Below are 18,862 nucleotides of genomic sequence, written 5' to 3' on the forward strand. Positions count from 1 at the left end.
GCCTTTATATACTTTTATTAGGGTTTAAACATATTGTTTCATTGCGATTAGTTATATAAAGTATAATTATAAAGTTATAAATTAAAGATAACTTAATAGAGACTTTTAATTCATTGTACTTTGTAGTTTGACAAAATAATACAGATTACAAATTATTTCTGCGAGTTGAAAGTAAAGGAATAAGTACACTTTTGTAAAGAGATAGGCCTATATAACTAGAAACGTAAGAGAAAGTTCATCTATTTTATTATTGCACTACAAACATGAATACTCTGGGCATTCATTATCACAGTTTGTGTTGACTCAACCTCTTCCTACTTGCATTTGATGCAAATTACAATTATATACATTCACTCATAATACTTCCTTTACCAGTACAATGGTGTTAAGTTATAATATTTGGCAGCCTATGATATTTTCTTACAATTAGTAATTTTTGGCTTGTCAAGTGGTCCGTAATTCAAATTTTGTTATGTTCGACAGCTTTCTTTTAAGTGAAATGCATAATACGTATAACGTGCAACATACATAACTAATTATTCATTTCAGATTTATTTTATTTTATTGTTTACTGTAACAAAATCAGAAAATGGATGATCTATTTTAAATTAAAAAACACATATTCTGCAAGTTTATATTAGTGATTTTATTAATTCTAAAAAGAGATATACTGACCAACACATCCAGAACATGCATAAAACTGCAAATTGACTGACATGTTAAATACACTTCTATAATCCTCTAAAATAATGAATTTTCTTCTTTGATAATGTTTGTTATGATTGGATAAGGAGGATTTTGTATGTGTGTAATATTTAAATGTACATTAATTTTTTTTACTCATTATCCAGATGTAGAACATACAGAAGAAAAAAGTTTTAAAAACAATTTCATTATCTTATATTCCAATTTTCTCTTTCTTCAAAAGAAACATAATATACACACTTTGTAAATAAATGTATCAACATAAGTTTTAAACAGATAATTGACAAGACCTATCACACTAGATGGATGGATTTATAGAATACAAATTTAGATGGATGCTAATAATGTTAAATACAAATTTAGATGGATGCTCATAATGGTAATCAGGTAGAAATTGAACAAGTAGATTGAAAGGAATTTAATAGAAAATGTTGATAGAGTCAACAAGGTATCATTCAGCAGGTTTCACTGTTCACTGCAGGCTGCATGGCAGCTGTCCAGAAAGTGTTAGAACTAAAGCAAGTATCACATTAATTGGCACTCTACTCCACCAGCAGCTCACCTAGATACTCTTTAGCCAACAGAAAGTCTGTGTTTCTTGTTCACCAATAGAGCAAGAAGTACACAAACACTATCTCTACTGATCAATCAACACTTCTGGAAGTTAAGAGTCCCGACAAATGAGTCTCTGACAATATTTATACTGTCATATAAAAATTGCTTGGCAATTTTGCAACTTTATTGGTTGAACCGATATTTTTACTACTAAAGCACTTGTTTGTACAAGAAAAGTATCAATTAAAACAACTAAGACAAGCTGAAGGAATACTAAAAGAACTGGTAACATGTTTTACAGCTAATTATTGCCTAGTTTAAATTACTCAAATATAATTTGCATGGTATTCATACCAACAACAGAAACATCAAATATACCAAGAACAATAATTTCTTTGACTAGTTCAATTTTTTTAATTCACAGAATTCTCAAATTGATATAATGTTATTAAGTGAAGGAAGTAGGAATTCACATGAGGTTGCAATATAAGTACAGTCCAATCTTGATAATCCGACATTTGCCAGTCCGACACGTTCGGTAGTCTGACACGCTTGAAAAAGGCTATCAGCAGTCGGTCTAACCATGTTTTTAGGTGTGGAAAATACAGTGTTAGTGTCATAACATGAGTAGAAAATGAAAAAGGCATGTGATTTCTCTGGAAGAAAAAATGGAAGCATTATAACGTTTAGACAATGACTAGAAAATTAAAATGGTAGCTGCAGATCTAGAAGTTGGTGAAGTGACTGTTAGTAATTGAAGACAGAACCGACAAGACATTGAGAAATTTTTTAATAAAAGTGTGAGTGGGGCAGCAGTTTATTGCGGGAAAAAATTAAGAAACTTATAGAAAGCCACAAACCCAGGGCTTTTAAACACATCAATGTTAACTGTTTACCCACTATGTACAGAGACCAAAATAGTACATGGATGAACAGCCAGATTTTTATGGAATGGTTTTTTAAAGAGTTTGTGCCTGTTGTCGAGGCACTTTTAAAAGACAAAAAGTTTGCTCGTTAAGCAAACCTATTGACAGACAACGCACCTTCAAACCCCGATGAAGACGAGTTTTGTAGTGTGATATTAAAGTCATGTTTTACTCCCTAATGTAACCTCGCTACTACAGCCCCTAGATCAATCAGTTCTTGAGATAATGAACAAAAACTATAGACGTAGACTTCTTCAAATGATTATTTCACCTGTTTGGCAGAGACCTACATTTTATATGAAAATTATTTCTGCTGTATGCACTTTATATTAACATTCTGTGCCAATAAAGAATTTCCCATCTGTCTTATTCTTCTTCAGGTGAAATCCAAGGAGAGGTTAGAAATGTATAACGTTACTGTTTTGTTTATGATTTCATATTTTGTTCTGAAGATTATATTGTTTCAATTTTTTTGTGTGAAATGTTTTGGGACTGTTTCTTGAACACATTTTTACAATTTTTGTTTCAATTCATACTAATATATTTATAATATTGTAATATACTATACTGTAACATTGATTTAACTATATTTTTATTCCTTTGAAACTGTCCAATATACTTATTTTCATATGTTAAATTTCTACGTTTTGTCACAATTAATTAGGCTAGTATTTTCGTATAACATGATCAGGCTTCAGATGCTCAATCTAACTTTTTCAATGCTTGTAATATTTTATTAAAATAAACTGCGATTTAAATTAGAATGTATACTATTTCTATTTTATATTTAGATTATAAGCCATCATATCATACTTTAAACTTTTAAGAGCCTGTGAAATGACCTTGAGTATTTCCCCATAAGAACAATGTAAAACCTCATGCACATTTATTTCCTTATTTTTTATCTCAGCGTTTATGGAAAATGTCTCATTTTGAAGATCTTAATAATATGCTTTATGAATATTTAAATGATGAAATACAAAAAAGTTATATTTTTTTATAACAAATACAAATATTTAAATGAACTAGAGCTTTTGGATGCATATTAATAATATCTTTAAAATGATACATTTCCCATGATTCCACGGCTAAAATAAGATTGTAAAAGTAAATGAGGTTTAATTTTGTTTTTAAAGGCTAAAATCAAGATGACTACCACTACAGGCCATCAATTTGTTTCAAAGAATTCCCTCTGAATTGGTAATTTAACTGATTCGTCCAGCAAAAATTGAATTTTAACATTGTCATATTGGTGGATACTATATTTGTCATATAATATAAATGGCATGTAAATGTTGTAAATGTAAACTATACAAAGTTCTTACAGGGAATTATTTAAAATGTAACATAGTTGAAGCTAATAAACTTTTTTACAAATATCCATTTGCAGGTGATGAAACAAGAACCTGTACCTACCTTGGTTGTTTATGTCTATCCAATGGGACATGTTGGAGTATATACAATGATTGTAATATCGTACAACTTAGTTTTCTTAACACTTTTTCATAAAGTAAATTGGTAAACCAAAGAGATTTATTTATAAATGAACTAGTTACATGCTTGTGACTCAAATAATGTGCATCTAATAAGATGTTTATCGAAAAATTACTTTTGCTTTGTTGTACATATGGCATCGAAACACATAAACTGTTATTATTAATTTTTTTTTACTAGTAATGTTAATAAATTCCTAAATATTGAATAAACTCAAAATGTATAATGTCATTTCATTTTCAGAGAACAACCATTTCAACACATAAGAAACAACTTGATGGAAATGTCAATCAAAAGCAACAGCATACCAATGTTGTTGTGCTGTTGCAAAAGCAACAGCACAACAAATAACTGTGAACATATATTCACCAGTTACACTAAAGATGTACGAGGCATATCTTTTAGTATTCAGTTCAGACGTATCAAGACAAGTTAGCTTGTCAGTGTACCTCAATAGGTTAATTTTTTTAAATCATATATTGTGTTACAGAGATACTTATATGAGTGTTACCAGAATATTCAGGGATTTAAAATGTTTTTAAGGAATTTCTACTATTGAGATTCGAGATGTTAAGTTCCGCAGTAAGTGAATAGATTTAGTTAAGTGATAATTAACTTGTTAGTCTGTTGCGTTGACCCGGCCAGTTGCCTGTACGAAGGGCTAATCTCTGATAGTTTACAGTAATTACAGTCAGTAAACAATTCCAATGTTAGTACTGTAATTTGTTTACGCTCTACAGTGTTATGTCCCGTCAACAGATGCGTGGGAAATGTCACTCACTCAAAGGTTGCTTTCAGCCAACATGTTGTTTATAACAGAGTGATAGTACATTGGGTAATCAACTTTAATCATAGATTGTCACATTATATATTTTAAGGCTCAAGAAAAGGAGCTCACTTTTTTGTGAATTGATGGAGAGGAAGACTACAAATTTCGCCTTTGCAATGTAGTTATATTAAGATTAAAAAGAACTCATTAAATGGCCTTCTTATATATGGTATTCGGAAAATTAACATTTTTACGCCACAATTGTTAGTTTTTTCAATGAAGTAAACAAATTTAAATAAACTAAGTAATTTATGGAAATTTCATAACATTGTCTAAAGTAATGTTAAAAAAACCAAAATTTGTGAGACAACAGAAGTCAAAATATTTAATAACACAAAAAAGCTAAAATTACAAATAAAATTACTAACTTGGAATCTTAACAAATTTAATATAGCTAACATATTTTTTCGATTCACACCTCGACGAAACATTGCTTACAAAATTATCTTCTTGAAATATTTTAGCATCGGTATGGAGATCCATCTTCAGTCAACAGATGTTTTAACAAAAAAGATGTTTGATGATAGATAGGCTGCATAAGCCTAAAAACTAAAATTTTATTTAGTTCAAATTATAAATAGGTTCTAAGATATCTCCAGATATTGTATGGTATGTATAACCCTCCTGCTATTGTTTGTCAGAGCTTGGATCATTTGATAATAGTTTGCTATAGCAATAATCATTTAGTTAAAAATAGTCATATTTCTTAAACTTAAAATTTATTGTAAATGGAACCGAAGTAATCACGGATCAAGAATTCCCTTATCACAGCATAATATGTAAATTCATCCTTTTTTTAGTAAAATCGGATGAAGTGCATTTACATTAACATAATTCTTGTACATCATTATAAAGTTCTTTTTATTGCTAGGAAGTGATTTTAATCTCAGAATAGAGCACACATTTTGTGAACAAACTGTTTGTTATATTCTGAAATTGAAATAAAAAATACATATACGTGACAGTATATATTTATAATAATAATCTATTTTAAGAATTTTCTCTGTGACCTTGCACAAGATTGGTGACAAGTGCAACAGAAGGAGGTTTACCATTTTTAATTGACAGTAGCTTAAAAACTTAATTGCCTCTTGTGTTTTCATTGTTTGAAAAGATAACAGGAATGTTATGCACATCTATCATTGTTATGCAGTATGTATATTAACAAAATTTAGTTTGTAATTATTTAGTTTTAAAATTCAACTCTGTGTATACCACATTCTTTGAAAAGTTAACGAGTTTGAAAACAAGATAAACACATGTTTAGACATTTAAAACTTGTTATCTTGACTCATCACTGTACACTGTAAAATATATTTATTACGTGGTCTAATTTATTGTACAATTTAAGTAATAAAATAAAATTACTGTTTAGTGTTTTACTGAGTCTATTGTAACCTATGGAAATATTTTCTTATTGTGTGTATTATAAGTACGGATATTGTGGTTATTGTGGTATTGGGATATATGTGAACTATTGAGTGCATACAGAGTCGAGTCAAACAGGCATATATTTAAGGTATATATTAATGAAATAATTAAACCAGTGACGGTTCCTGATCATTTCCATGATTGTTCATATCTAGATAAGTCTTCAATCAATATTAAATAAACACATAACGTACCTATGATGGGAAGGTTTGATTCAATGTGAATATTCAAGGCTACAGACAGCCCACTTGTCATAATAAGGTTAATATATTTCTTAATGGCCAAGATTTTACAAGAAGCATCTATTCTTCTAAGGATAAAAAATTTGTATACATTTTTTCAGGGCAATTCTTAGTAGCAATTAAGAAAATTCAGAGTTAGGAAGTTTAGTAATTTACACACAACCTTGCCTTCCATTCCCCATTGCTACTTCACCAGTGTCAAGATTCAGTTCTGATTTCAGACTACAAAACGGTATCGGAAGCTCAGTTTGAATCCATTGTACAAGAATCTATTTTAAGGCTGATTATTTCATAATCCTTTGTTGTTCACAAACACCTCACTCCCAGCATTGCCTGTGAATAACAACTCGCCCATTCAATTCTTTAAAAATCTGTGTGTACTAACTCTGTAATTTTGAAGTTGTTAAATACCATTGAATTGGCTTCCTTAGGTGATACAATCAGTCATACTTTTCTAACTCCAATAAACATTTTGCCAGCTACGGGCATGCATTATCACATTTGTGAGATATATGGTGGTAATGCAATCAATGAAGATAAATGGATCCAAGTTTTATAGTGATCATCTGAAAAATATGACATATTTGAAAATAAACTACTTTAAACTATTAATTTCCATTTCCATGTGTTTTTTCCATGTATTTAAGTTGCAATAGAATTAATTAATAGATTAGGTATATGTACAGCAATGCCATATTTCAATAAGTTGCCAATTTTGGATTTTTTTCAGGTTTTTGTGTATGTCATAACGAAATTGTAAGTGGAAATTCAAGGACTTTTTGTATTCCTCTTGTGTGTTTATGTTTAAGTTTCAAGAAAATCTTTTAAGTAATCATTTTTAAATTCTGTTGAGATTCTTTTCTTTTTCTGTAACATTTTATGCTTTTTGTTGGCTTATTGCATAATTAAACTGTATTACATGAAACTTATAGGCTCCTAATTTTCCACTAGTAACAATTTTGTGAAATTTATATATTAGTTAATGTATTGTACATATAGTAGTTAAAGTTTGGATCTATATATTTTATGTTAAATAGAAGATTTAGCCATCACTCTAGGAAAAATTGTGTGTTAATTTCCTCCACACAGGCTTTGCCTTGGAGGTTAGTTATTTTCTCTATTAGAACGTATATTTTATATTTGTATTTCTATTGTACATTAGTAGATATTATGGTAATATTGGATGTAAACATGGTTTCTGTACAATTCTGTAATGTATTTTGAGAAAATAAATCATTATTATTATTAATTATGTTTAAAAAAAAACAGCTCCTACTTAAAAAATACACAATTTGTGTCTAACAACCACATTAGGAATTGCTTGAATTGAATTTTTGGAATAGAGCAGTATATTTTTTCATAATACTAAGTAACTAATAACATTGAACATATTCTGTTAATTTGTTTGGGGGTTTACATTCTCTATGGGTGAAACTGTCTCTGTAATTGATTATATATAATTACGCAGAAAATGCTGTCATTCATAGATCTATGAGCAAGGATTATGATAAGATATCAGTAAATGAATATATTATGTGTTTGATTTGTGCTTTGTATGGCTTAATATTATCTTATTTGGACGATATAGAGGAGGAAATCCACTCTCGTGATATTACTAGAATTTCAATACTACATTTTCATCATCCCAAAAACATTCTGAAAACTATTAGTTTACTAATGAGGTCATAATAATATAGTAAAAACATTTTGTTTTCATATATTTTTCATACAACAAATGAAAACCCCCTAAAAACAAGAAATATGTACAGAATCTACAAGAAAATAGCATAGTAGTCAAACAACAAATAAAATGTTAATAGTAGAAAACAAAAACTTAAAATTACTGAAATATTCAAATGTAACATTATTGAAATTACTTGACTTTTATGTTTTATCATGTTTAAAATTATGTAAAATGTTTAGGGAAGATATTGTAAGTGATTAATTTTTTAATAAACGAACACTTAAATACATAAATTTTACAGGCCCTAGTAAAATAACACTTACACCAAACATTTTCATATAGACCACATATTGGGCATTTTATGTTTAAGTATTAATGCCAGATGTATTACATATGAACAAATCATTTGGACTCTGCAATTTTGTAAGGCTCTCTGAAAAGGTTACTGAGATGTATCAAATAAATCTTATTGTGGCAAATGCATATGTGTTAAATTCATTTTCACATCTATTGCAGGAACACTATTTCACAAATAAAGTGCTATTTTTAGTAAAGTTGTGTAATGTCAGCCACCATGCAATATCAAATAAAATATACATTATGAACATTGATTATATTCATCTATTCCATACTTAGATTGTACACCATATAAAAATAGTTGAAACAATTACATTGTTATTTGTATGCAAATTTAGCAGTTTTCACAGGTTTTTATTACAATAAATTGCATTTGAGAATAAGTTGAATTAGGTCGTGTGTGTGCGGCCTTGCCAATCAGAGTTAAAAATTATTAATGAGCTAATCATTCAATAAACCAGATTGTACTAGTGATAATTATACTAAGTGTTTTTATTGGTGATTTATTTTGATTACATCCATTCTAAATTATATTTAATATTATTTTTGAGCCATACTTGTTTAACTAATACTAACAAAAAATATTTTAACACCATCTTAACACAAGTTTAGAACATATGTATTGATAATATGCCATATATTAAATATATTCATATTAGTAGAGCTGCAATGTGAGAGAGTAACAATTTATTAGTTTTAAATCCCAAATACATTAAATAATACCTTTTCTAAAGAGTTCTAGATTTGACCATTCCAGCATTCAATTCAACTAAAAATAACTTGGCTACTCTAGATCTCTAAGTTGCACAACTGTGCTGTGTAACACAAAATCCTAAAAATACTATTTCATTCCGTCAGTCACCTATAAGCTACCTCTCTTCAAATACGTTTTAATTTTTAAAAGTGAATCTTGGTTATCAATTAAAAAAACAATGAATTGATAATGTTATAAATACATTGTTCCAAGGTTTGTACAAATTTTACGTGACACAGTGAAAGTAGTGAACTTAATTTTTAATACGAAATATTTCAAGACGTTAAACATAAGATGATTTTTCAACTAGTAACAGTCTTTTATTGAGAGCCAATACCAGTCTTGGCTTGCAACCCACGAATGGGTAAACTAATTGAGATACTAATTATTGTGCTTCGGTTATTTGTAGATTTAACTTCATCTTATAAGATAACAAACCTATCTTTTAGTCTTATAAAAATTGTTCATGCATACTGATTAGATATTTACAACAAGAAAATTCTGAAAATTCAAGTGGTTTTTTTTTTCATTTCCATGGATACAATTAAATTTTAACATAAAATCATAATTAAGTCTTTTATAGAGATTTCTATTTCAACATGTATTTTTCTCTAATTTAATAAATTTAATGGCCATTAAAAATAGAAAATTTTGGCAAAATCAAGTGAACCTTTTAAAATCTGTTTAGACCATCAACATAATTTTTTATGTAAAGTAATAATTTATTGTGAAGCCCAAATGTCTGCCAATGTAGTGGAAATAAGCACTGAATCATAAAAAATTGAGATACAAAAACACACACAAAAATTAACACACGAAAAAACAACATTATTTACATATTTACAGTTTTATCCTTCAGGTTTTTATGGGCTGTTATGTTTCATGAAACATTCAGGGTGAACACCGGCTTCACAGTTCAGACACATGTTCCGTGTTCTCCGGCGTTTCCCTTCAGGATTGTTGCGGGCCGCTACATTTACAGTACAAACTTTTTTTCCTTACCATTTGGAAATTTTTGTAAAACCCCGTCTCCTTGGGACCATCAGCTCTCTCCATTTCAGCTTCTACATTGGTCCGGGTCATCAGCCACGGGAGCGCTAAGTCGTCGGACATTGAAACTGTAAATTCAAACCGACTTAGTACATTTTCTGTACGTGTTCAATTTATATAAGATGTAGGCGACGTTGAGTACCATACGACCAAAAATGGTTGAAGATTACTTTTTTCCATGTTTTCACTTATTACGTTCTTTCATTCCAAGTATGTGTATAACATCTGGTCGGGTTTTACCGTCTATACCACCACCATACCCATGTTGTATTCATGAACACTATGTCTGGCTTTCTTTTTATTATAACTCTCCCCCGTCTCATGCATGTAAATTGAACTGTTTTTGCCAAGCTTTTAGAAGAAAGAAACTAAAATTAAACTGTGATTTATTGCTTATTTTCTCACGCCATGCCATCTGCAATATGGGTCCTTTCCTGAGATACCTTTTTTGACCAACACCATACTTTCCAAGCAAAAGGTTTTCTTACTCCTTTCTATTTTTCCGAATTGTTTACCAGGTTCAACCAGGTCATTTTTGAATATAATTCTCGGGCCAGTGAAATAGTGGTAAAAAAAATTGTCCAAAAAAATATGGTATCCTTTGTTTAGAAGGTTTCCCATTTGCAGTAGTTTCATTACTACGTAATGCTCAAGCTCCACTGCGTTCAATTTCTCTCCGTTCACTATCAGTTGCGTATTGTGCCCCTTTATAACAAAAAAAAGAAGACAAACAAAAAATAGTGTGTAACTGAAGTCACACAGTACCCCACCAGTTGTACTCCCCAGCGATGATGTTTTTTCTTGGGCAGATATTGAGTAAGACCTGTTCGTTTTTTCGTTGCCAACTAATGACTCGTCTATGGACACTTTTTGATAAGGGGGTATAGTGAAACTTGAAAAGTCGGTTGGCATGTTCAATGACGGGTTGGAATCTACCGCAGGGGGTCATAGTTTTGTTCACAATTCTGGCCAATGTTGTTCCCATCTAACAACAACATGAAAGCATTCTCAAAATTAACTCAAATCTGTTTCGGCTCTAAACATTTTTCGAAACCAAGGTGTAGAGTGAGCCGCATTTTTAGCCCAGTATACTTCTAATGTTAGGCTTTCTCACTGATGCCCATGTTGTTTATAATGGACAGCCAAAAAAACCCTTTTCATTTCATCTACAGTAACCCTGACCCAATCCTTCATGCGACTTGAGGAGATAAGACATTAGCCAACATAAATTGAGTTGCATTGAGCGGTTTGTCTCTGTTAACCAGTGTTGCAATAAATGTAGCGGTTAAAAAACAGATTGATATAATCTATAGGCCTGGAATTTACCGCGGAGGGCAATGTTTAGGGCCAGGTTTGTTCCTCAAAAAGTAAATTGATGGTCGAACCCCACGATCAATTTCTTCTGCTAGCTCATCCCAACTACTACTTTCTGGTTCTGGGTCGGGTCGACATCTGCCCCCACCTCTTCCTCGAACAGGAGCACGACCAACTCTCATTCTTGGTCTTGGAACCACCTCTAGCATTCTGGCTATGTTGTGGGGCCTCATCTTCCGATGACGATTCATACAAGTTGGGGGTTGGAGGGAGGTGGAAAATTACCATTAGGCCTAGGCCTACCTTTGTCCCGATGTTGACGGGTACGGCTCATAAGTCCGGGTCAGCGTCTGTGTCATCAAACACTTTCACTGTCCACCATCCAAAGATGAACTACTACTGCTCGTAGTGTCATCTTGAAAACTATCATCCACTGTTATCAATAAAAGCTGCATTTCCTTCACGTTGTAAACCACTTACTAATGTATTCTCACTTGCAGGAGACTGACAACGTTTTCTTTTTACTGGGGAGCACTCATATTTCACATCCAACAATTACTAAACAGAAGAATTATACACAACAAAACTCACCAAAAAGACTCAAATAACCTTAGCTGTAAACAAACAATAGCCCCGAAATGGCGCGAAATAACAACAAGTAATGACCATGTGACGCGGGAAGCAATCAGCTGAGAGCGCCGCCACAGCCTTCTGAATCACGGCAACTTCTCGCTTGTTTTGTAACATAAACACTGCTTCAGTACTGCATGTATAATTACATATTCTTACAGCTATATTCAAAAGCTTTAGTTTTGTACCATATATTGATAGTATTTAGTTTGTTACGCGATCAATAAATAAAAAAAGTATTACTTGCCCATATATCGGCACTTGGCCGTATTCACGTGTAAACGCCCTTGCTGATTACCTCTCGGCAGTTGGCCATATTCGTAACTACTCTGCTTGCCGATATGTCGGCACTTGGCGCTACAAAGGGTTAAGAGCCAATACCCAGTCTTGGCTTGCAACCCATGAATGGGGTAAACTAATTGAGATACTAATTGTGCTTGGGTTATTTGTGGATTTAACTCACTCTTATACGATAACAAACCTATCTTTTAGTCTTATAAAAATTGTTTAATGCGTACTGATTAGTTATTTTACTGCAATAATAAATTCTGGAAAATCAGGTGGTTTTTTTTCATTTCCACGGATACAATTAAATTTGTACATAAAATCAAAATTAAGTCTTTTATAAAGGCATTTCTATTTCAAACATGTATTTTTTCTCTAATTAATAAATTTAATGGGCATTAAAAAATAGAACATTTTGGCAAAATCATAAGTGAAAAAAAAAAAAAAACCTTTTAAAATCTTTTTAGACCATCAACATAATTTTTTTATGTAAAGTAAATAATTTATTGGTTATTATTAACACATGTTCAAAAGTAGAAATGTATCCTTTCAACACCTTTACTGCAGCTCTATACTAAGTGATCTTGACTAGTGTTATGAAACCACTGCATTGTAAGGCATCAGCTGCAGTATAATAGGCGGCCACCACTACGATCGAAACATTAATATTCATGATTATCTAAACTACCAAAACCAAATTACATTTTAGGTATTTCAAATTACAGTATAGTAAACTTGTAGCTCAGCTATTATTACATCTAAAAAAGTAATAATTTAATAACGAATAAAAAACAATCTAGGCTATGTAACAAACAAAACAGTGCAACACTTGGTTACTTTTTACTATTTTAAAGGATAAATGTATCAGACAACATGTGACACAAATAACACATGTACATCACCATTGTACTTGCAGCCATTAAACAAATACCATACAAATGATTTTACTTTTTTGAATTAATTTGCAACAATATTATTATTCAATATATTAAAAAAAGCTGGCAAATACTTAATTGTAAATAACTATAATTATAATGTTTTTGTATTCAATAGATTTGGTATTTCTAATCGAGAATTTGTTACCATTTGTTACCCTGATTTGATTGTGGTAAAAATCATTCAGAAACATTAGATTGCAAAACATTTTTTGTTAAATTGAATAGACTATTTTCTAACTTAAAAACCAATGTATTTATCAAATATAGTTGAGTACTAAATGTCATGAAAATGAGTATGTTTAACCTTGCTATTAGCATTCTTATCTGTTTCAATGAAAACTCCATGTCTCATATTCATGGTAAGATAAGAAATGATAAATAATGATAACAGGCAGTGTTTATTCTCTAGCGTACACACCCTATTACTTTGAATTAGTACTTGAAACTCACCTGTCACTCAAAGAAAAATCTTTGCAAGAATAATACAAATTATTTACTTAATGTACAGCTGTAACAATGATTGAATGATTATCAAACAGATTATGTAGAACAGAAATTATTCACTAATTAATTCTGAAAGCCGTTACTTACACCAGTGTTTTATCTCAATGGACAATTATTTTTAAAGTAAACTGAACTTCTTTTCAGCTATTCCTATCTCATGGTACCCTCGTGCTAACTTTATAAACACAAAAGCAGCAAAATATTTCGTCACTACTTTATGACTGAAGGGTAAACAAGATTAATATAATCATCAATATACTGCTCTGTATGCAATATACCAACATTTATTAATGTTATTATACATTTATTAATGTTATTATACTATTTTATAATGCTCTCCAATCCTGTAACTAAGAGACAAGGTATATGATTTTTAGGTTTTGTCAAGCATGTGTATTGACTTCCTTAGTTCTTAGCCTACACATTCGGTGTCATAGCTAACGTTCAAGTTTTCTGGTTCACACCGTATTGAAACATAACTTACACAATTGAATTCTTGAAATTTTCAGCTAGCTATTGATCGACTACAGTGAGGCCGAAATATTTCAAGAATTTAATTGTGTACTCAATATTTAGAAGTGGTGTAAAGCAGAGGGCTGTAACATTAGTTAATGACTCCAGACCTGAATTTTATTTGAATTATTAAAATCAATAACATAGTGTTTTGTAACTTAAGTATGCAAGCAAAATCTAAAACAATAGTACAAATTTAATAACAATTCTCCTTTGTTTTCTTATAAAGGTTTTCAATAAACCTGATAGAAATTGAATAAATAAACTGTTGGTTTAGATTGTAAAAATAGAATGTTTTCATTGATTTCTCTTACGATAGAAAGGAAGAAATATACTATTAAATCATTTAAATGTATAATATATTAAAATAGTAGTTTTAAATATGATTTCAAACTTGAATGATTTAAGCCATGAAAGAATTCAAGCTTTAATTATAATTTTATATATTTATATTTTGTTTGGCTTAGATGAATAGAGTAATACAGTGTAAGAAACAAAATACTGTAGAATATTGAAAAGGATTAATAATCACTATATTTCTATTATATTACAACTATAATCAAAGGTATTATTAAATAGGATATCAGAAGTAGTCATAATCTACATGGAATGCCTCCTGTCGGTTCATGGTCAGAGGTCCAGGTTTCATCAGCCAATTTGCTGCATTTATTAGCTTTAATTTGCTTACTAAAACTCAATTATCTTTATGTTGAATAAAGAAAAAGCTGAAAAATATTATTTGTTATGGAATATCTCCACCAGAGAATACAATACATGAATAAATATTTCTTCATCAACCATGTTACAAGGTGTTTGAACACTAAACAAGCGTCTTCTAACTTTCACTGAATATCACCATCCACCATTGATCAATACATATAATATTCTGAATATCAAGTAAGGAAAATTTTGCCTGAAGGTTTTTTTCATACTGTTGAGTATGAGAACAGAGGATCGTTATGTCAGTTCATAAATACCACAAGACCAAAACTGTTGCGGATTAGACTTGTTTGTTGGTATCCTCCATGACCTCTTAATCAAGTTTAAACACAGAAAAAGTAAAGTATCTAATTTGTTATTGTACCTTGTTGAGCCTGGGGTCCCTGATGTGGTCGATGCCCTGCACCATGGATGGGCAGATGATATCACCAGTAACCTCATGGTAGTGTCTAGACTGGGTCTGGTCAGCAGTACTAGCTCTACACAAGGTCTGACGAAGTCCCTGCTTCACCACACATCTCAAGGGCCCAGCTGAGCTCAGCCCCACCCTGCAGTCAGAAAAACATAATTTACAGACTTACTTATATTTTTGGCTCAGCGTTAGCGAAGCTTATCACTTGGGGAGCTGAAAATATTTCAAAGGTCTGTCTCTAACTGTCCACATAAAAAATAAGGTACCGACTTGAAATTTTGAATGAAGATTTATTTCTACGTAGGTCACATCAAGTTTGATCATGGTACATGTCCTTTCGTGGGATTTGGTTCAGTGAAAACGAAGATAACCTTTTACAGGATATCTCAAGAACAGATTATGCTATAGACTTGGAATTTTTACACATTTTGCTACCACTTAAAAGGGCGGCAAAATTCTTCTTTTATATAAATATATATAAATTGGTCTGTCTTCTGTAGGATATCTTATGTGCTACTAACTTGAAATTATATATAAAGAGGAGATAGAAGACGGGTTCGGAAAGTTAATGTAAGGAACATCTTCTCAAGAACTATTAGGTCTACGTTTTTTTTTTATGTTTAACAGTTGTTCATCACTCCTTTAGACATATTGTGAGTTTTTTTATAATACTAATAACCAAAAAATGGGCTATTTATATTTTCTGAGAAATTGAAATGCTTGTAAATTTTTATTTTTTCACATAACTAAAATATTGCATAAATTGATTGGATAAACTCAGCCTGTGTGTTTCTATAGCATAAAGACTGTGTGTAAAAATTTCAATCCAACATTTCCAGTAGTTTCTGAAAAATGTTCTTATGCATAAATAAGATATATTTGTGGAAAACTAAAAAAAAAACTAAAACTGTTACATTTATTTATTTAAATCAATACATTCCTGTTTCATGCAGTATGTTAATATTAATTCTGCTCCAGCTTCTTCCTTTTAAGCTTGTTCTGCTATCTTGCTGCTCTTTCATACTTTAAAATAGCATTTTCTCCTTTATGAACATCTGCGGCAGGGCAAACAGGATGCTTGGTTTTGTTCTCCGCTTCTCTAGACATTTCAGCAACATATTAGCACTTAAGACTTTGTACTGTGCCTTGGTACGTCAAATCCTTGAATATGGCTCCCCTGTCTGGAATCCATATCAGAACTTTCTCATAGACGAACTAGAGAGAATCCAGAGAAGATTCGTCCGAGCGGTGGGCGTCAGGATGGGTTTCACCTATCAACAAGTCCCCATCGAAGACCTGTTCTGTGATCTGGGGCTCCAGCCACTTGTGAGTCGCAGATTTACCACAGACATTATGTTGCTCCATAAGATCCTCAAACGGCAAAATCGATTGTCCTGATGTATTACAAATGGTCCTATTCAAGACTCCATCATCCACCCGATCTAGCGACCTGTTTGTCAGGCAACATCACCGCACCAACTACGCTGCAAATAGTACGATGGTCCGTCTTTAGAGATACGGAAACAGTGTTGCCGATGTTGTAGACTTTTTCCAGGACAGTACAACACTCAAGACGAAGATAGCAGGTCTTCAAATTGGAGTGGAAATGCATGAATGACTTTTTCTACTCACTTTGTTACCTGTATATTGTTATTTTATGTTGCATATTTATAGTTGTTATATTTGTATAGTTATTTATATTGTTATATTTATCTTGTTATATTTGAATGTTACTTTTATTTGAGGTTATTTATCTCTTTTTCACTACCTCTAAAGCGGCTTATAGACGGGGAAAGTAGAGACAGCAAGTTACTGGCGGCCAGTTACTGCCTCTTCAACTTACCGTTTACTTCCCCTGTCTAAAGGGGTCCTTTCCACTCCAGCGGTAAGTAATTACTTGCGGCCAGTAAAAAACAAACCTGTTTGTTTTTACTGGCCACTCAACGGCAAGTAGCGGGTCACGTGGGCGATCACGTGACCACTGGCGGCCAGTACTTTCCTGTCAAAACAAGCACTTCCCCATACTTACCGCCAGTAGAGCAGTGGCAAGTAAAGGAACGGATCGCATTGTGATATGTTGTTGTGGTGTAGTACGTTGTGAAAATGTCAGAAATTGCGTTGCAGAGAAGAAGAAAAGTGCAATTAAGTGGAATAGTGATGAAATTTTCAAAGTTTTTGGAGGTTTTTCAGAGCTACGAGCTGCTATGGAAACTGTCGTCATCGTGAATACGTTTACAAACAAAAGCGCGTGAATCTTCTATGCATAGGTTAATGACGACATTCAGAAACAAGGTATACAAGTACCGGATATTTGTTTTTTATGGAACAAAATTAAAGTGATAAAAACAACGTACAGACAAGAACGTGTCAAAGTTGAGGAATCTAAATCAAGTGGTAAAAGTACGGATGACCTGTATGTACCAAGACTTACCTGGTACACTCTTGCTGACTCTTTTTTGAGAGTTGTGGCTTTAACACGCCTTCAAAATCAAACCTGGCGAAGCAGGTAAGTTCAATTATTTTTTATTATATGAACCTATTATTTACAAGCATAGTCGTAGCGTATCAGAAGGGGGCCCATTAGGGAAATTTGAATACCCTCAATGGAAACAAAAATTATATACATTATTTTTTTAACTGTATAACAGTTAATATTTGTTTTTAGAATTTCATGCTAAGAAGATTTAAGTTTATAATTATTAATAATATTGTAATGTTGAGTTCCCCTCCAACGTTTGCGTTTTTTTGTTATCAAGGAAAACTACAAAAATGTACAAGGTAATGAAAGGATGATAGGATGTTTGACATTTTGCCATCGTTATATATTACAATAAAAAATAACACTACGTTTCGAGGATTGAAATCTATCCTCTTCTTCAGGTGATTAGAACTAAATTACATTAAGCTACGACATTTGGCAACGGGTTGCCACTAGAAATAAGAGTATAAAATACTCGTGCTTGCTCTCGTGTCCGTGGTTTGTGCGCGTAACGTGCGTGTAGTGTACACAAGCAGTCTTCTGGTATGTATGACTTATTTTTATACTTTTAAACTTCTATTGGAAATCCGTTGCCAAATGTTGTAGCTTAATTTAATTTAGTTATACCTGAAGAAGAGGATAGATGTCAATCCTCAAAACGTACTTTTATTTTTGTTGTAACAAATAACGATGGCAAATGTCCGAAATCCTATCATCCTTTCAAAGCTTCCATCGTCAATAACAACTTCAAACAAAGTACAAGGTAATAATATATTTTATTAATTTACTACAAATGCACAACGGTACATATTTTAATGAAACACTAAGAAATCAATATGTTTACAAGAAAACTCATGATTGTCTTCTTTTTTCAACTATTCAAATCCAATCGATTGTTTTTTTGCCAGGGGACGGAACCAGGACCTATGAAGTAGGGTAGCAAGCTTGTCTCTTTTATCAGACGCACTTTTAGAGGAAGGGTTTGTTGAGCGGTCAACGGTCAAGGACGGCAAAGAAGTGGGGGTTGACCGCCATCTTCC

At 31.8% G+C, this 18,862-nt stretch overlaps 1 protein-coding gene across 1 annotated transcript in view; it reads right to left on the reverse strand.

The window, feature by feature from the left end:
• LOC124362402 (NADP-dependent malic enzyme-like) overlaps positions 1 to 18,862 on the reverse strand; it is a 68,080-nt gene that overhangs the window by 35,938 nt on the left and 13,280 nt on the right. The window contains 1 exon segment of the mRNA XM_046816854.1: positions 15,296 to 15,479. Coding sequence (XP_046672810.1) covers positions 15,296 to 15,479 — 184 coding nt within the window.

This window comes from Homalodisca vitripennis, chromosome 5, assembly GCF_021130785.1.
Source record: "Homalodisca vitripennis isolate AUS2020 chromosome 5, UT_GWSS_2.1, whole genome shotgun sequence".
NCBI lineage: Eukaryota > Metazoa > Arthropoda > Insecta > Hemiptera > Cicadellidae > Homalodisca > Homalodisca vitripennis.